The sequence below is a fragment of the Macaca mulatta genome, chromosome 5, assembly GCF_049350105.2.
Source record: "Macaca mulatta isolate MMU2019108-1 chromosome 5, T2T-MMU8v2.0, whole genome shotgun sequence".
In the NCBI taxonomy this organism is placed as follows: domain Eukaryota; kingdom Metazoa; phylum Chordata; class Mammalia; order Primates; family Cercopithecidae; genus Macaca; species Macaca mulatta.
In genome coordinates, this window is record NC_133410.1 from 192731915 (window position 1) to 192752660 (window position 20746).

Consider the following 20746-nt stretch of genomic DNA (forward strand, 5'->3'; position numbering starts at 1 on the left):
AATAAATACTGTAGAACAAGGTGCATGCTGTAATTCCAAGTAATAACGAGAGAAAGCTCACCTACGTGTGTAAGGTTCCTCTATGCAGGGAGCATATTTGGAAGGACACTGCTAACCGCAGTTACCTGAGGATGGTTTGGGCACACGGACAGTGGCACGTTACTTTTATTTGCATTGCATGCTAAACCAGGCACTTGTTTCTAAAAATGAAAAAAGTGCCCTTTTTGGAAGATGATTTATAATGGCCACTCTATCCAGAGCGCAGGCATCACCTTGCCATGGAGCCAGGGAGGGCAATCAAATCTGAACATCTGCACGTCTTTGCTAAGGGGCTGAGCATTTGTTTGACACTAGAGTAGTTTCTATTATTGCAAACAGACTAAGTTTACCAGCTCATGCTAAACGCAGTTCAGTTTGCTTTTCCTATTACCCAGTGGGCATGGGCTCGTGAGGAAAACTAGAACAGCGAAGGAGAGGCAGAGTCGACATCTGTGCCCGTCTGGGGGCAGGGTGAGTGGTTTGTGCACATGCTGTAGTTGGATTCTGACTTTTGAGAGGTTGCTTACTCATTTCTTCCAGTAGACATAAATCATAGTATTTGTTTGCTGGAGCATGAGCTGCTTTATTTCTATTTTCAGAGTTTCGCTTTGGGTCCACAATGGGGCCTAAAGCCAGTGCTGGAGGTTCCCAGCCAATGAGAGTGCAGCGGAGCATGGCTGTCCTGCAGATGGTGACAGGTGGGGACTCTGCCCCTTCACTCTTGGAGGTCAGGTAGAGCTAAGTGGCTGCAGCTCCCTAAGCAGTCAGTCCTTTTTTAAAAAAGTAAGAACAATGGCCTTCATTTGTTAAACTCTTTTTTTTTTTTTTTTTTTTTTTTTGTAACTCAAGAAAGGATCATTGTGGCGCTGAGCCTCCAGTGCCACCAGACTCAGGGTTGCCAGGTAGGCAGGGTCACAGCTGGGCACCCCGTTGTGCTGCTCCAGGCACCGGCCCCGTGTCCTGGCCTTGGGGTTGAGTTTCGGGGTTGGCTGCATGTGTTGGTGTGATTTCAGGGCATACACATGGAACGTGCTGCCCAGGAGCTGGGCCCAGGGAAGCCACGTGTCTCAGCCCTGCGGAGTTGTCCTGGCGTGGTGCACGACCTGGCTGGTGACTTGGAGAGCAAACAGTACCCCCCACCTCAAGGGTGTCTGCGGGCGCTAGGCCTCACATTCGGATTCTTTGGCATCTCCCAAGCTGAGCATCACCGGACCCAGACCCGTCACAGCCATGCTGAGCTCGCCCGTGGGGGAAAGCATGGGGCTTTCTGGGGCAGGAAGCAGGGGAGGAGGCTCTCAGAACAGCAGGAGATGGGAGCGCGCTGTCCCGGGACTGTTCTCCGCCTCCCTCTGCCAGGGGGCGGCCGCTGCCAAGTCCCTTCTGCCAGGCTCCTGATGCTCCCCGGGCCGCGTAGACCAGGGCTGCCCAGGAGCTTGACCACATCAGCCTGCCGCTTTTCCTCAAACGTCACCCTTGCCAGGGATGCCCCCGCCCCTGCTTCTCGGCTTCTTGGGGTAGACATCCTTCCTTAGGTCCAGTAATTCCAGTGATTCCAATAAAAAACACCGCGAGTTTCTTGTGCGCCCTAAGCGGGAGCGGGGGGATTGCAGTGTGAGAGGCGTCCTCCTGCGGCCTAGGTAGGAGAATCCGTCTCCAGGAGCCTCCGCGCTGACCCCTGCGGCTGGCCGAATGTGTCATTTGTTGTATGTGCCCTGACATGGAGAAGATTGGAAAGCACTCCCTAGTACTATTTCACACCAAATGGCATTGTGGACTGCAAGCTCAAAAGCACAGGCAACAAAACCGAAAACGGACAAATGGGACTGGTTAAACTAAAGAGCTTCTGTACAGCAAAAAAAAAAAAATAATAATCAACAGAGTGAGCAGACAACCAACAGAATGGGAGATAATATTTGCAAACTATTCATCCAACAGGGAACTCATATCCAGACTTCACAAGGAGCTCAAACGGCTCAACAACAACAAAGACAAATAATCCCATTTCGATGTACTTTTTAAAGTAGGCAAAAAAAAAAAAAAAAAAAAGGAATAGACCTTTTTCAAAAGAAGACCTACAGATGTCCTACAGGTATATGAAAAGATGCTCAACATCACTAATCATCAGAGAAATGCAAATCCAGACCACAATGAGAACATCTTACCCTGCCAGAATAGCTATTATTAAAAAGACAGAAAATCACAGATGTTGGCAAGGATGTAGAGCCAAAGAACTCATTCACTATTCGTGGGAATGTAAATTAGTGCAACCTCCGTGGAAAACAGTATGGAGATTTTTCAGACTTAAAAATCGAGCTATCATTTGATCCAGCAACTCCACTATTGGTTATCTACACAAAAGAAAAACAATCAATTTATCAAAAAGATACCTTCACTCATATATTTATTGTAGCACCAGTGACAGTAGTAAAGCTATAGAGCCAACCTAAGTGTCCATCAATGGAAGAAGAAAATCCACTAGATAAAGAAAAACTGTTATTTACATAATAGAATACTATTTGGCCATCAAAAAGAATGACATCATGTCTTTTGCAGCAACATGGGTGAAACTGGTGGTCATCATCTTAAGTGAAACAAGCCAGATACAGAAAGTCAGATAACTCATGTTTTCATTCATAAGTGAGTGCTAAAAATTGTGTCCACATGTATGTAGAGAGTGGAATGATAGACAATAGGGCCTCAGAAGAGTGAGGGGGCAGGAGACGGGTAGATAACAAGAAATTGCCTTATGAATGCAATGTACATTATTTGGGTGATGGGTACCCTAAAGCCCTGACTTGGCCACTAGGCAATCTATGCATGTAACAAAATGGCACTTGTACACCATACATTTATACACATTTCTTTAAAAAGGAAAAGGAATACATCCCCCCAAAAATGAGATTGTGTCAACTGCTACTCTGTAGGTTAGGGCGTCAGTAGAAGCAATATTAGACCTAAACCGAATAGCATTCTGATTCACATGTTCATGACTTCATGGCAGCAGGTAGACCTCAGACCCTCCTCCAGCCCTGTCAGATAGATGCCCACAAAGGTAAGAATAAGGGAAGAACCAGGGTCTATAGAAGCTGGCAGTTGGGGAAGCCTTACAATAGTCGACTATTCCCCAATGCATTGCTTTTCGCAGGAGGAAGATGTACGTGAGTCGAGTCACCTAAAGTTTAGTATTGGGAGAAGAAAAGGGGAATTAACATTTATGAAGAACCAAAAAATAGATGCTATGAGTGTTCTGTATGCTAGACTCTCAATTTAATCTTTCAGATACTCTGTGATGTCCCATGTTTCCTCAGATCTGAGACATGTTCCTCACCAACCCACAGTTTGACATCTCTGAAACTGAGGACATGTGCCCTACAATCAATATTTGTCAAGTAACCATCATGACACAGTTGTGACTGCCCAGAGATGCTAACATGATTGTAAACATGATTATATAATTAAGAATCTAATTAAGTCCAAAAGAGAACTTTAAGCAAGGTTAAAATAAAAATTCTAAGTAATGAGAAACCATTGTATTATAATTTAGTTGGCACTGGTACACAAGCAAGTCAAATAAATGCAAATCCAAATTAAAAATCCAAGTAAAAGTGCCAGCAGCAAAACTTACAGTGACTAGATAGAAAGTCCTAGCAGTAATTACACAACACACTTTTAGGCCATAGGAACCAAATGGCTGTGAGGAGGAGGCCAGGGAAGTGATGAACCAGTTGTGCTCAGCAACATTTCTGAAGGGAGAGACAAAAGTTGGCTGATTTTCCATCATTGTTCTGCCAGTTTAAGAGGCAGAACCATAAGTTTTGGTTTCTCAATGTATTATTTTTAAAATGCTGCATCAGCAAAGTTTTTGATAACAATTTTAGGAAAAATTAGCCAAAACTTAGAAATAAGGCAGAGGGAGGGCCACACCTCCTCTCAATGTCTGATAGACCACTTGTCCTCTAATGGAATGCACTGCTTTTGTTTAATTGTTTGTTTGTTTGTTTGTTTGTTTGTTTGTTTGTTTTGAGATGGATTCTCACTCTGTTGCCCAGACTGGAGTGCGATCTCAGCTCATTGCAAACTCTGCCTCCCAGGTTTAAGCAATTCTCCTGCCTCAGCCTCCCAAGTTGCTGGGATTACAGGCATATGCCACCATGCCTGGTTAATTTTTGTATTTTTAGTAGAGATGGGGTTTCACCATGTTGGCCAGGCTGGTCTTGAACTCCTGACCTCAGGTGATCCGCCCACCTCGGCCTCCCACAGTGCTTTGGAAGTCTTATGAGTCTTATGATTCTAATGTTACATGTTTTTTAGTTATTTACATTTATGATATTAAATTGAAAGGATGTTTTCAAAATTTGAAAACAGTATGTGGTCATTTCAGCAACTTAACATGCTGCTTTATTTTTATGTTTATTTTATATGATTTTTAAAAGTTATCTAAGTATTTGGGGAAACTTCTCAGTCAGATACCCTTGAAAAGATCTGAATATAATAAATCTGTAAAGGAAATGTCAATATTTGAAGGGATCCCATAGCAAATTTAATTAGCCCCTTAAATATTGTAAGTGTGCTTTTTCCATTTTTTATATTCAGGTTTCTTTCTGAATATTTTCATTTCTGATCGACAGACTTTCCCAAATACTACACTTAGTGCATGTTGAGCATACAGTTTCCTAATAAATAAAGTAATAAAGTTTAGAAGCTGAACTTTAAAAACTTAAGAATTAGCTTCAATATGTTGAATATTAATTTTTAAAATCAAAATAGTCCCTGAATAATCTTTTCTACCTAAAAGGACTCCAAGAATCACAGACACCCACTTTCAATTTTGGGTGCAGCAGGCAGAGGCCAGACCAGCTCATCACCGCTGACCCTTTCAGAGCCTCAGTGGGTAAAATGAGTGCGTCCTCATAATGAGAGCTGCTATATTTGGGATCCTCTCCTTGCTCCTCCATTCATGATCTTACTTTCCTTTCAGTCCTAAAGATTCAAACACGTGGTGTCAGTGTTGCTCTAAAGCACAGACTGATTCCCAGGGTCAGGCTCTAAATTGTTTAACTAAATCCATTGACAAATCACCCAGAAAAGCTTTTAATATGTTTGCTGGCTTAACCATAAAAGCAAAGCAAATTGTTCTTGAGATCTTCAAAGCAGGCGTGCAGGTTTCACCAGTTCTTCCGCTTGCCCTGGGCAGGTCTGCAAGTCTGCTGGAACCTGGCACACAGCGGCCCTCCTGCCCAGCCACCCAGTTCCTGAGCTTCCTCTCCATGCAAGAGTCCACTTGTAAAACAAACAACAGGCTTGGAATTGTTCCTCCCCTTCACCACCAGTAAGTATTTCACGCAGGTAGAAAAGCCGGAGGAGGAAAAGGTATTGAAACACAGTAGAAAAAAAAAAAGAACGAATGGAAATAATGAGTTGAACTCAGAGGCTCCCAGCTTCAGGAATCATGTCTGACACTTGGCATTTGGCTCCTGCAGCAGAAACGCATCTTCCTTGTTTCTCTCCATTCAGTTCTTCCACTTCTGGATCCTCAAACTCATGCCGGGATTCGAACGCGTTGGGTGGTTGGTTTCGTTGCTTATTTTAATTTTTTAAACTTTTTAACTTATTTAAATTTTTAATTTTAATTTTTTTAAACCATAACTGCCTTGTGCTTAGAAGCCTGATCATTTTTCAGCTGTATTTACAGATCTCGCCCTCTCCCCAGCCTCTCGTCTTTCTGATCTCCTACCCTCCACCGCATGGGAGGGCACAGATTCCCTTGGGCCCCAGCCCTGCTGCAGCAGGTGGTTAGACAAAACCACATTGTCCTTTACAAACGCAGAAATCAAGCTCGCTGTCTCTCTCCCCCCTTTACCCACCCACCCCCTTTTTCTGTTCTCTCTCCTTCTCTCTGTTCCTTTTCCATAATGTCAAATCTATTCCACTAAGGGGTTGCTCTTTGACTAATTCCGCCACTTAATTTTCTAACATTCATTCTTGACTTTCAAGGAGGAAACTTCCATTTTGAGTGACATTTCTTGTGACTGAATGAATGTGGACCCGTTTCTCAATACGTCAGAGGAGAGGGTATTCACAACCTAGCCTTGCTCAGGAGGTGGAGCGGGGCTTTTTACTCCATGGAGGAATGAAGAGTTGAGCCTGGAGTGCACACCACTGTCCAGCAAACCAGAAGGCCTCTGCAGTCTGCACGTTCTGCTCTCTGGTCTGGAAAGATCTCCCAGCAGGTGGAGGCCGTTGTCCTTTGCCTGACCCGGTCCCTGCTCAAGCAGTTAGAGGGCGAGGCCCAGACCTCCTGCAGACTCCAGACTATCAGTCCCTGGGATCAGACCCTGGGCACAGCTGGGCCTACTCCAGAAGGGTGTGGAAGGAGGAGAGGCGCAGATGGGATTTGTCAAAGGCAGCAACACCCTTAGCACTTTGCCTCCATCCTTGATCCAGCCATCCGGCCCGGCTTTCTTCTCAATTTCTTTGGCCCTCAGTTTTCTGTTGTCTCTGCACAATGGTGACTTTAGTCACCAACATTGCTGACTTCGGTATTACTGAACCTTGAGCCTTTGGGCCAGCATGCTCTGCTTTTGGAATCTGCCATCTCTGCCCTGGACCCTGGAGTTGACAGGTGTTTGATGAGGTGCACTCTGTCGCATAATCTGCTTTTTTCTCTTGATCATTATTCTGAACATTTCCTCTCGGTTGTTTACTGGACTTCGAAATATTTTTCTGATGGTTGTGTTGTAATCTATCGAGATCTCCCATAATATATTTAACTAAATACTTTGTAGTTGGACAATTAAGCTATTTCCAAATTTTCACTATACCAAATAATGCCTTGGTAAGTATTAGTGTAGTGAAATCTTCACAGTTACTTTTTAAAACATTTTAAAATTATACATACTGTAAACGAACATGTGTTCTTGATAAAAAACTTACTGAAAACAGGTAAGACGAAAGTCCTCGTTAACCAGCTTCAATCGAGTTGTTACAGCCATCATAGAGACACCCACTATTATTGGTTAATGTGTACCCTTTTTTGAAACATACGTACGTGTATTTTCAGATACCTAAGTGAGATATAGATAGATAGATATGCTGAATCGTTTTCATTTGTGACACCGAGTGGTGCACAGATGTTAACATGCTGTACATTCACTTGGCAGTATGTCTTGGAGACATTTCCATGTCAACACACGAAGATCTGCAACTGCTGTGTGGGATTCCATAATAAGGATAAGCCGACGTTTATTGAGCTATTTTCTTATCCCTGGATATTTGGGTCGTATTTAGCTTTTGCTGAGACAGACAATGCTGCATTCAATCTTCACCTTGTGCACGTGTGCAAATGTCTCTCTGGGGAGATTCAGAATGTTAGGTCGTAGAGGAAAAACATTTTGCCCACCAAAGTAGCTGCAAAATAACGCTGTCACCCGAGAGCGGCTGAGGGCACGTATGCCACCACAGCCTCGCCCACGCTTTATATGATCAAACTTTTGATTTTTGCCACTTTGATTAAAAATGGAACCTTGTGTTTTATTTGCATGTTTTTGATTTCTAATGAGGTTAAGCATCTTTTCAGGTATATTGGTCATACATCCTTTTTTCCTTTTGTTGTTGTATTTAATTTTTTTCTGAGACAGAGTCTCGCACTATCGCCCAGACTGGAGCGCAGTGGCGCAGTCTCAGCTCACTGCAACCTCCTTCTTCCAGGTTCAAGCAATTCTCTTGCCTCAGCCTCCTGAGTAACTGGGGTTACAGGCATGTACCACCACACCCGGATAATTTTTGTATTTTTACTAGAGACGGGGTTTTGCCATGTTAGCCAGACTGATCTCGAACTCCTGACCTCAGGTGATCTGCAAGCCTCCCAAAGTGCTGGGATTACAGGCGTGAGCCACTGCACCCAGCCTGGTCATACATTCTTAATCACCGCAGATTACATGCCTGAAAGTTGGGTTGCTGGGTCAAAGGACATGCAGTATATACACAGTAGTCTCCCCTCACCTGCCGTAGGTACATTCCAAGCTCTCCAGTGGATGCTGAAACCACGTAGTTCAGAACCTTCTAGATACTGTCTTTTCCTATGCATATGTACTTATGATCAAGTTTAAGGTATAAATTAGGCGCAGTAGGAGATTACCAACAATAACTAATAATAAAACAGAACAATTATAGCAATATGCTCTAATAAAAGTTATGTGAATATGGGCGCGCTCTCTCTCTCTCTGTCAAAGTACCTTATTGTGTGTAATATTTTTGGACCATAGTTGAACACAGTTATAATATTTTGGACAACATGGTTTCAGGTAACGGAAAAGCAAAACTGCGAAGAAGGGAGAACTACTGTATGTTTTTTACTCCGTGTGTGTGTGCGTGTGTGTGTGTGTGTGTGTGTGTGTGCCTACCTAGCTCTACCTATCTTATCTAACTATCTAATCTATTGCTTTTAAGGTGGTATTTTTTCCAAGATGTCTTTCCGTAATAATTAAACCAATTTATACTCTCACTACAGCATATGTAAATGTTTTCTTATACTGTCTACAGAAGAGTTTTACTTTTGTTTTTTCTAGGGCAGATAAACAAATAGAACATCTTATTGATTTTACATTTCTTTCATTAAGAATAAGACTGGCTACTTTCATATCCTTTTTGGCAGTTCATTTTTTTTCTTTTGATTAACAGCTTATTTTTTATTTCTCCTAATTCTGTGTGTGGTTGTTCACGTTTATTTTTGTTCTTGCCAATCTAAAAACTCTCACACGGGTTAAGAATGTCAGCCTACATCTGAGTGTCAATAAGGTGCAGATAGTTCAGGGAATAATGCCTCACAGTGTCGTGACATGCTGACACAGTGTAATGACGTGCTGCCACAGCGTCGTGACATGCTGCCACAGTGTAATGATGTGCTGCCACAGCGTCATGACGTGGTGCCACAGTATAGTAACGTGCTGCCACAGCGTCGTGACGTGCTGCCACAGCGTAATGACGTGCTGCCACAGCGTAATGACGTGCTGCCACAGCGTCGTGATGTGCTGCCACAGTATAGTGACGTGCTGACACAGTGTAGTGACGTGCTGACACAGTGTAGTGACATGCTGACACAGTGTAGTGACATGCTGCCACAGAAGAGGCCCCCAGGAAAATCCACTTTGGGAACCCCTTAAGCAAATATAACTTTATGGGAAGATTGTCCTTCTTTGGTCTCTGATATGGTTTGGATCTGTGTCTCCACCCAGATTCATTTGAATTGCAATTCCCAGTGTAGCAGATGGGGCCTGGTGGGAGATGATTGGATCATGGGGCAGTTTCTCATGCTTTACCACCAACCCCATTGGAGCTATCGTCCTGATAGTGAGTTCTCACATGATATGGTTATTTAAAAGTCTGTGGCACCTCTCTGCTCCCTTGGTCCTGCTCCTGCCGTGGAAGACACCTGCTCCCACTTTGCCTTCCACCATGATTGTGAGTTTCCTAAGGCCTCCCCCAGAAGCAGAAGCTGCTATGCTTCCTGTACAGCCTGCAGAACCATGAGCCAATCAAACCTGTTTTAAAGTAAATTCCTCAGTCTCAGGCATTTCTTTCTTTAGAGCAGTGCAAGAATGGACTAACACAATCTGCATGCTGACACCTTGCTTGTAAAGCTGGCTGATGCGGCATTGCAGTGAAGTGGTAGATTTTGAATGTCTGAGTGTGATTAGACTCTAGCTGTGTGTTGTTGAATCATTGGTAGGTGAATTATGCCATCACAGGCCAGAATGTCCGGCCAGCCTCCATAGCAGGACCATCCCAGCTTATAGGAAATGGAAAGGCTCAGAGACTCCAGAGAGGCCCAGCACTGCCCCTGCCATCCACCAGGTGGAATCAGGGCAGTGCACCTCCCACAGTGTGTGTGTGTGTGTGTGTGTGTGTGTGTGTGTGTGTGTGTGTGTGTATGTGTGTGTGTGTGTGTGTGGAGGGGAGGGGTGTTGCAGTTGGTCACAGCTGCCCTTTACCTTCTCTTTTGGTCAAGAGTTCTCCCTTTCTCCTTGTTAGAGAAAGTTTGCCTTGGTTTTGCCAGTTTCCTGAAAGTCTGCATTTTCTGGGTGTAAGCTCACTCACTGAGAAGAAGAGAGCCTATCCTTTCACCTCTAGAACAAGAAAGCTAGTGGGTAATAAAATACACATAATGAAAATGGTATGTGCCCTAAACTTCAGGTGAACCAGCAAGAGCGTTTTACAGCACACACTCTGACCTAGAATCATTCACACGGGTCCAAATCCCAGCTTCACTCTCATTGCTGGACATCGGGCTTGATGTTCCAAATTTTAGCTCTTCTCATCTGTAAAACGGCAATTATATTAGTACCTATGTTTAAGGCAGTTGTGAGCATTCACTGAATTTTGGTCCACCTGTGGATGCCGGCACAGCAGGCATTTTATGCATAATGTCTCTAATCATTTTTTCTCCATCTCAGAATAGAGACAGATCTCTGCGGGTGGAGGACCCTTACCAAAGTAGTTGGAGGGGATGCCTTAGGTCACACGACTTTCTTCTAAAAGACTCTGGTTATATAGGAGTCCTATATGGCTAAAAGGACTTCTCTTGTTTGTCCTGGATGTGACATCAAGTTTAAAAAAAATCTCACTCCCGTTCAGGAGCCTGGCAACCATGCATTACCCAACAACGGTTACCATGGCTGCAAGGAGGAAGCAGACAGCAAGCCCACAGAAGTGTGTATTGAAGAAAGGGAAGTCAATAGCTCCTGGAGTTAACAAGTGACTGTTATTTACGGAAGGAATGGTATTTGCAGATGGGAATGACTGCAAAATGCATAGAAGGACACAGCCATGCCCTTTCCACGGAAGTCACAGAACACACCTCGACACACTGAGAAGACGTCCACGACAGGGAAAGATGACGAAGGTCTCCTTTCTTCCACATTGTAGGAGATTTTCTGCCATAAAGTCATTATATTCTATAGTTGTTTACGTCCTCGGCATTTGGAGATAGCTTTTCTCGTGAAGTGAAGACTGGCTCAGATTGTTTGATTAACTGCAAGAATTGTGGCAATGGGAGGAAGAATTCATGAAGGATGCCTCCCTTACCTATATAGAGTTGTTTTCATTGATAAATGGTTGTGATCCGTAAAATTGCAGATATCGACATTTATTTAAGGAGAATGAGCTGTATTTGGGCAGATTTGGCTTTGAATTCTGTCTCTACCTCTTAGAGACTATGTGACAATTGTTACTTAATGTCTGAGTCTCAAATTTCTCGTCCTGTAAACTGAACATAACACTTACACTGAATGTCATGCTTACATTACAGGATGTCCATGTTCTTCTAATCGTGCCTTTCTAGTTTCTGTATTCTCTGATGTTTTGACTTCTGGGGTCTTGCTGATCCTGGAGAGACTCCCCCTCCCAGGGCTGGTCAGTTCCTAGTAGTAGTAAGTATGCCTTTTGTATGCAAGCCACCAATCCAAAGCCCATTCCCCCAGTGACCCCCTTTATCTAGCTCTCACTTGCAGAGCCACTATCCCCCTGCCCTAATCACCCCAGGGACAGATATTAAACAACTAGAAATAGCCATGATGCCCTAGACCCCGGTGAAATTACTTAAAATGGATAGTACTACACCTGCTTGCCTGCCCTACATTTCCCCCTCACAATCCATAATAAAGTCTCTTGCCCACATTTTCTTCTCATTCCCTCTGCCTCCCAACTCATCCTGGCGCTTCCCCACGTGGCCCTGCTTGGCATGGTGTGACCTCCGCTTTTGAACTGTGAGTACACACTCTCTACATAATGGCAGTCATCTCTTGACCCATTTCCCTCACCATACCCGAATAATAATAAAACCTACTGTCTCAGCCTATTTGGGCTGCTATAACAAAATACTATAGACTGAGTGGCTTAAACAGTAAGTATTTATTTCTCACACTTCTGGAGGCAGGGGAGTTCACAGTCAAGGCACTGAAGGACTCAGTGTCTGCTGAGAACCTGCTTTCTGGCTCATGGGCAACCAGCTTTTCTCTGTGGCTGAAAGAAGCCAAAGCACTCTCTAAGGTCTCTTTTATAATAGCACTAATCTGTTCACAGGGCCTCCATCCTCGTGATGTAGGTGGAACCCTGGTGAATAACCTCACCTCTGAACGCCATCACATTGGGGGTGAGGACTGTGATACATACTCTTGGAGGAGACACACACATTCAATCCACAACACTCATGATGTAAAAACACATGCCTCAATCTCTGGAACCTGTGAATATTACCCTGTATGGCAAAAGAGACTTCACAGGTGTGAAGAAAACATGAATCTTGAGATGGGAGATTATCTTGGGTTAGCCAGGTGGGCCTGGTGTGATCACGAGGATCCTTAGAAGGGGGAGGCAGGAGATCAGCATGAGTAGCAGAGGAGGGTGAGGCCACAAGCCAAGGAATGCTGATGGCTTCTAGAAGCTGGAAGAGGCGGGGAATGAATTCTCCCCTGGAACCTTCGGAAGGAATCAACACTGCCAACACCTTAATAGTAGTCCTGTAAGGCCTATTTCTGGCACTCTGACCTCCAGAACTGTGATAATAAATGTGTGTTGTTTTGAGCCACTAAATGTGTGATCATCTCTTACAGTAACAATAGGGAACTAATATAAGTTTCAACAAATTATGATTATTTTCACTATCAAGTACAATAATATTCAGAATGTGGAAACACTTTTGAAAAGTTAGTGTCATGTGAAGACCCAAATATGCTGCCTATAAGAAGCATGCTTTAAATACAAGGAAACAAGTAGGTGAAAAGAAAATACATGGGAAATTATATAACCTGAAAATACTAATCAAAAGAAAACTGGAATGACTATTACTACACAAGGCAAATGTCAGAACAAAGATTATTACTAGACATAAAGAAGATCATTTTATAATGATTAAGAGGTCAACTAATCAAGAGGTAATAACAATCATAGATATTTATGCATCTAACATCAGAACTTCAAAATACATGAAACAAAATTAAGAAGACAGCAAAGAGAAATCCACAAGTATTGTCAGAGATGTCTACAACTCTCTATCAACAGTTGATAGAAGAACTAGAAAGAAAATCAGTAAAGATATAGAAGATTTAAATGACAATATCAACCAATTGAACCTAATTGACATTTTTTGAACACTTCACTCAGCAACAACAGAATACATATTCTTTCCAAGTAAACACTGAACTTGTACCAAGATAGATCATATACTGGAACATAAAATAAATCTCAATAAATTTAAAAGTATTAATGTCATACAAAGTATGTTCATTAAACTGAATGGAATATAACTGAATTAGAGGTCAGTATTGGAAATATGTCTAGAAAATCTTCAAATTAATATAAACTAAATAACATACTTCTAAATAACCTACATTCAAGGAAGAAATCAGAAGGAAAATTAGGAGTATTTTAAACAGTATTTAAAACTGAATGAAAATGAAAAGATAACATATTAAAATGTGCTGGATGCTGCAAAAGCAGTACTTAAAGGGAAATGTATAGCACTTAATGCCTATTACAGAATAGAAGAAGGATCTCAAATCAAGAACTTCACTATCTACCTTAAAAAAGTAAACAAAGAAAAGCAAATGAAATCCAAAGAAGAAGAAATAACACAATAAAGGTTAGAGTAGAAATCAATGAAATAGAAAAATAAAAACAATAGAGAAAATCAATGAATACAGTATCTGCTTCTTTAAAAAGATGAATGAAATTGATAAATCTCTAGCAAGACTGATCAGGAACAAAAGAAAAGAAATACAAATTACTGATATTAGGAATGATAATTAGATCACTATAGAGTCTACCAATATTAAAAGGGCAATTCAGAAATATTTTGAACAACTTTGTGTCAGTATATTCAACAATTTAGATAAAATTTTAAAATTTCTTGAAAGACACAAACTACCAGAGACCATTCAATAAGTAATAGATAACATTAATGGCCTCCTATCTACTAAAGGAAGTGAATTTGTAATTTAAAAGATATTCGTAAAGATCCAGATCCATAAGATTTCATGGCTTTAGTGGTGAATTCTATCAAATATTTAGGAAAATAAGAATACCAATTTTATCCAAACTCTTCCAAAAATTTACAAAGAATTAAATACTTTCCAGCTTAATTTCTGAGACCAGCACTTCTTTGATGCTAAAACCAGACAAAGACATTACAAGAACACTACAAATATCTCCCATAAGGATTTGTTAAAATCCTTAATAAATTTTAGCAAATCTAATACAACGATTTATGAAAATGATAATACATTGTGACCAAGTGTGGTTCATCCTAAGTTGGTTTAACAAACTTGAAAGGTTGGTTTAACATTCAAAAGTCAATTAGTGTAATTAATCACATAAGCAGACTTAAAAAGAAAATATATATGATTATTCAGTAAGTGGAGCAAACGCACTTGACAAAATCTAACATCTATTCCTGGTTAAAAAAAAAAACCCTTGGCAAATCAGGAATAAAAGAGAAATTTCTCAACTTTATGGATGTCAATTTGATGTGGACATCTTTGAATAACCTACAGCTCACATTTACTTAATGATTAACAACTGAATGTCTTTCATCTAAGTTTAGGAAAAGGAAAGCATGACCACACTCACCATGTCTATGCAACATTGTACTAGAGGTCCTAGCCAGTGCAATAAGGCAAGAAAAGGAAATAAAAGACATACAGACTAGAATGGAAGAAATAAAATCGTCTTTACTCATAGATGACATAATCATCCATGTTGAAAATCTTAAGGAAGCTACAAAAAAAAAAAAAACCACTATAGTGAATACATAAATTTAGCAAAGTTGCAGGATAAGAAAGCAATATACAAAACAAATTGTATTTTTATGTACTAGCAATGAACTATCTGTAATTGAGGTTTTAAAATGCAATTAAACAGCATCCAAAAATACGAAATACTTAGGGGAAAAATCTGACAAAGGACATGCAAGGCCTGTACCTGAAAACTACAGACCATTTCTCAAGGAAATTTAAAAACATGTAAATAAATGAAAGACTGTATCATTTCTTTTTTAGATCAAAGACTTGATTACATGTTTCCCCATACTGATCTATATGTTAATACAATCCCACTTAAAATTGCAGCAGGCTTTTTCATAAAAATTGACAAGCTGATTCTAAAATTTACATGGAAATACAAAGGACTTCAAATATAATAGATACTTTGAAAAAGTACAAAGTTGGTGGACTACATTACTTAATATCAAGATTTGTTTAAAATCTACCATAATGAAGAACGTGTGGTATTGGCATAAAGACAGAAAAACAGATTCATGGAATAAAATAGAAAGTCCATAAATAGTCTCACGTATGGTCAGCTGATCTTTAACAAAGGTGCCAAGGCAACTGACTGGGGAGAGGAAAATCTTTTCAGTGAATGGTAGTGGACAAATTAGCCACATGCCAAAAAAAAAAAAGTGAATCTTGATTTTTACTCATCCCATACATAATAAATTCACTTGAATTGGATTATAGACTAGATAAGAAAAGTAAAAATACAAATTTTCTAGAATTTTACAACTAAATTTCTAGAAGACAGGAGAAAATCTTAATGAGTTTAGGTTTGCAAAGATCTCTTAACTACAACACAAAAAGCATAGAACATACGAGAACAGAAAAGCAATAAATCGGAATTCATCGAAGTCCCCTACACACAACATGGATAAATCTCAAAATAATTATGTTGAGTGAAAAAGGCAGACACAGAAACAGTACATACTGCATGTTTCCATTATATAAAATTCTGTAAAAATGAAAACCAACCAATAGCACAGAAAGCAGATGAGTGGTTGCTCGGGGATGGTAAGTGAATCGTGGAAAGGGAGGACGTTGCAAAGGAGCACTAGGAAACTAGTGATGGGTCTGTTTGTTTTATTGATTGCAATGATGTTTTTTTGTTGTTTTTTTGAGACAGAGTCTCACTCTATTGCCCAGGCTGGAGTGCAGCGTGACATGATTTCAGCTCACTGCAACCTCCACCTCCCAGGTTCAAGCAATTCTCCTGCCTTAGCCTCCTGAGTAGCTGGGACTACAGGCGTGTGCCACCACGCCTGGCTAAGTTTTGTACTTTTTCAGTAGAGATGGGGATTCACCATATTGGCCAGGCTGGTTTCGAACTCCTGACCTTGTGATCCGCCTGTCTCAGCCTCTCAAAGTGGTGGGATTATAGGCGTGAGCCACCGCGCTGGGCTGATTTTTTTTTTTTTTTTTACAGGTGACTATATAACATCAAATTGTATACCACCTCATATGAGCTTATTTCCTTTAGAAGGGGGCAAATATAGAACCATGAAAAAAAATAATAAAGCTATTTTCATTGTCTAGGGCAAAGACTGGTAAACTAGAGCCCTCCGGCCAAAACCTGGCTTACCGCTTATTTTTGTAAACACAGTTTTATTGGAACACAGTCACGCTTATTTGGTTACCTATTGCCTATGGTTGCTTTCACAGTACAAGACAGAGTTGAGTAGTTAAGACAGAGATTGTGTGGTCCATGAAGCCACAAATATTTACCTACTATCTCGCTCTTCACAGAAAAAGGTTGCTGACCCCTAATCTAGTAGATTAAAAAAAGAATAATTTTGAATTGAAATACCTGGTTCAAATCCCTTTTTCATTACCATGTGACCTTGGGTAAATTATTTCACCTAAGCTTCAGCTTTTCTCACCTGTAAAAATGGAGATTAAAAAAAAAAAACCACCTTCATACATTCATACAGAAGGTTCCATGAAGTAAAACACAGACAGTGCTCTGAGCTCTAACTGGCAATATAGAAAGTACTAAAGAAAAAGGGGCTTGGGGTAGCTATTATTATTTAGAAGTGAACATTTCTCAGTTGCTTTGGGGAAAGTGCATGACACTTACCATGAGTGGAGCTTGCAGGACTGGAAGTGGCTCTGGGTGAGTCAGCGAGCGGTGCGTGAATGTGAAGGGCTAGGACATGACTGCACTGCAGACTTCAGAAACACTGCACACTTGGGCTGCACTAAATCTACTTTAAACATTCTTTCTTCAATAGTACATTAATCTTACCTTACTGTGACTTTTTACTTTATAATATTTTAAATTTTTAAAAAATCTTTTTGACTCTTTGATAATAACACAGCTTAAAACACAAACATGTTGTACAGCTAGACAATGTTTTTTCTTCATATTCTCATTCTATAAGCTTTTTTCTATTTTTATAATTTTTTTAATTTTTTACTTCTTAAACTTTTTTGTAAAAACTCAGACACAGCCAGACATGGTGGCTCACACCTGTAATCCCAGCACATTGGGAGGCCAAGGCAGGCAGATCAGTTGAGGTCAAGAGTTTAAGACCAGCCTGACCAACACGGAGAAATCCTGTCTCTACTAAAAATATAAAATTAGCCAGGTGTGGTGGCACATGCCTGCAATTCCAACTACTTGAGAGGCTGAGGCAGGGGAATCACTTGAACCCTGTTAGGTGGAGGTTACAGTGAGCCGAGATCATGCCATTGCACTCAAGCCTGGGCAACAAGAGTGTAACTCTATCTCAAAAAAAAAACCAAAAACAAAAACAAAAAAAACTCAGACACAACACAGGGTTGTGGTCAGGATCATCAATATCACTGTCTTCCATTTCCATATTTTGTCCAACTGGAAGGTCTTCAGGGCAGTAATACCCACGTAACTATCATCTCCTATGATAGCAATGCCTTCTTCTAGATACCTCCTGAAGGACCTGCCTGAGGCTGGTTTACAGCAAACTTTTAAAAATATAAGTACAAGGAGTACGCTCTAAAGTAATGATAAAAAGTACAATATTATACATAAACCAGGTACCTCATTGTCCATTATCATTATCAAGTATCCTATACTGTACATAATTATATGTGCTATACTTTTAGATGACTGGCAGCTCAGCAGCTTTGTTTATACCAACATCACCGCAAACACATGAACAACGTGTTGCACTATGACATTACAATAGCTCCAACATCACCAGGCAACAAGAATTTCTAAGCTCCATTAAAATCTTATGGGGCCAGGCACGTTGGTTCATGCCTGTAATCTCAGCGCTTTGGGAGGCCAAGGCAGTTGGATCACTTGAGGTCAGGAGTTTGAGACCAGCCTGGGCAACATGGTGAAACTTCGTCTCTACTAAAAATACAAAAATTAACTGGGCATGGTGTGATATGCCTGTAATCCCAACTACTCGGGAGGCTGAGGTGGGAGAATCGCTGGAACCCAGGAGGCAGAGGTGGCAGTGAGCCGAGATCGTGTCACTGCACTCCAGCCTGGGCGACAGAGCAAGGCTCTGTCTCAAAAAAAAAAAATCTTGTGGGACCACTGTCATATATGTGATGTGTCGCTCACTGAAACATCCTTATGCGTATATGCTGTGTCCTCCCAATAAAGTAAGCTAGAGAGAAGAAAACATCATTAGGAAAATCATAAGGAAGAGAAAATGTATTTATATTCATTAAGTAGAAATGGCTCATGTAAAGGTCTTCATCCTCCTGGTCTTGACATTGAGGAGGCTGAAGAGGAGGAAGAGGGGGTTGGTCTCACTGTCTCGGGGGTGCAGAGGCAGAAAAAAATTCTCCTGTAAGTGGACCTGTGCAGTTCAAACCCGTGTTGTTCGTAGGTCAACTGTACTATTTCTCTCTTGCTCCTCCCTCATTGTGACTAAAAGATGAAGATCCAAACAGCATTTTTAGTGCTATTTTTGCAAGCTGTATTTATAGTCAAGCTCTAAAATCCAACTGTACAGAGTCCCTAATGCCTCACCCTTAGATGGATTAAAAACTTCTCTAGAAAGGAGATGATGTCTTTATCTCATCTTCCTTTCCAGCACCAAGGCGAGTGTCTTACATTTAGGAATGTTTGATATGTTTTCGTTAGATGGATGGATGGATGGATGGATGGATGGATGGATGGATGGATGGATGGATGGATAGATGGATGGATGGATGGATGGATAGATGGATGGATGGATGGATGGATGGATGGATGGATGGATGGATGGATGGATGCGTGAATGGATGGATGCGTGGATAAATGGATGTTATAGATCTTCATTAAGGCAGCATCAAGAGCTTCACTCTGTGAAGTGAATAAACAAAAGCAAAGCATTAGGGATGCCTGCTTTGCCTTGCCACTTACTGCCAGCAATGCCTAAGGCACAGGATGCACACGATCTGCTGCTGTGGTGTTTTCAGGGTGTTGTCTTGGTTTTTGTCTGTTCATTTGTTTGGAGTTTTGGTACCTCTGGCTGCAGAGGTGGAGGACATGTAGCCCTCTCTCGATGGCACACTGTCCCTATAGGGCTGGGCAAGGCCCTTCCCGTGGTTTGTTTTTTGTGGACTTTTACTCTCCTCACCTCCTCATGGGTAACCACTGGAATGTGTTTATGTATTTTTATTTGTGCCAATTTTTTTAAAATACAGTGACTTCATGTGTGTATTTTTAATTTTCCTAAGGAGCGTTGTGCCACGCATCTCTTGCTTTTCTTACCCTTTTCACTCAGCACTGAAATGTTCAGATCCACCCACGCTGCTGTGTGCATGGGAGGCCCGAGGTTTCTAAGCAATCCTTTGGTGCGGCCACACCTGCGCCTATCTATTCTCCCCATTTTGGTTTTTTAAGGTACAACTGACAGTAATTTGCCAGGTTAACCAATTCTATTTCCAGGGATTGGAAAAAGAGGAGGCCCTGCATCTCCTTAGCCCTGAGCCCTGGGAAGAGAGGTAGAGGTCAAGGAGAGGTCAGCCCAGCCGGGCCAGCTCTGTCCCCACTGGCCCCCTTGGGCAGCGGCTCAGCCCAACTGTTTTCTCACCTGCAGCAGAGTCAACAGTCCCTGCCCCACCAACCTCAGGGCTGATATGGTGCTTCCAGGAAACAATAGGAGAGGAAATGGCTGTGAATGGTGGCCATGGCCACACGTGGGCACGCAACCTGCCCCAGCCCCTTCCTCAGCTGCCCTGCAGCCACCCTGGGTGCTGGAAAGGAAGTGTGTCATCCCTAGTCACAAGGAGGCACTCACTCTCAGGATCATGCAATGAATTGTGACGTCCTGGGTACACCTCTGCCTCCCTGGTTACACTGTCCTGCTCCCCATTCAGGGGCTGTGACCTTCTTGGGGGCTGTAGGGAGGTGCACAGGCCCCTCAGGCATGAAACCCACCCCAGCTTCCTCTGGATCTTTGCCAGTGTCACCTTGTCTCTTCCTCATAACCCCCGCCACCATTTCTGTTCATGTGATAACTTTCTAATTGGTGTGGGGGAGCACATGCCCTTCCCTGAGTCCCGCACTAGGGATATTCCAGAGACTCGTGGCGGGATTTTAGGGTCATTCCAGCATGTGGTGTGCTCAGTCCAGCCCCATATTCCCTCAACAATAACAACAGCAGCAACAAGCAGTGAGAACATGAACTCCCTGTTGAAGCCAAAACACATTAAGAATGCATGCAGCCCAGGTGTGCACTGGCCTCCCAGCTTCCTCCAGCAAAGGCCCCCAGGAGCAGCGTGCTGGGCCTCTCTGCTGCAGGCAGAAGGGCCTGAACCAAACTACCCAGCTTTGGCAGAGCCCTCCCAGGGACAGGCATTGCCCTGGAGTCTGTGCTCGCTGGGCACAGGGAATGTTTCTAGTCGGCCTCACTGCCCAGCGTTACTGATTTCTTCCCAGGCCAGTTTTTCCCAGGAGCCCG

The 20746-nt window shown here is 42.0% G+C and overlaps 1 protein-coding gene across 4 annotated transcripts; it reads left to right on the plus strand.

Moving 5' to 3' along the window:
* Positions 1–378: 378 nt before the first annotated feature.
* On the plus strand, positions 379–13234 carry LOC114678452 (uncharacterized). 4 transcript variants are annotated; one of them, XR_013417595.1, is made up of 3 exons: positions 379–510; positions 5234–5368; positions 10672–13233. XR_013417595.1 is itself a non-coding variant. In XM_078002743.1 (2 exons), the coding sequence occupies exon 2, from the start codon at positions 8877–8879 to the stop codon at positions 9198–9200; it is 324 nt and encodes a 107-aa protein (XP_077858869.1). In that variant the 5' UTR covers positions 5007–5368; positions 6034–8876; the 3' UTR covers positions 9201–10482. The 4 variants fall into 4 exon arrangements, 1 of the variants encoding a protein (XP_077858869.1); XR_003729889.2 differs by lacking the exon at positions 379–510 and having other exon boundaries at positions 5007–5368; positions 10672–13234; XR_013417596.1 differs by lacking the exons at positions 379–510; positions 10672–13233 and adding an exon at positions 10491–10664 and having other exon boundaries at positions 5007–5368.
* The last annotated feature ends 7512 nt before the right edge of the window (positions 13235–20746 follow it).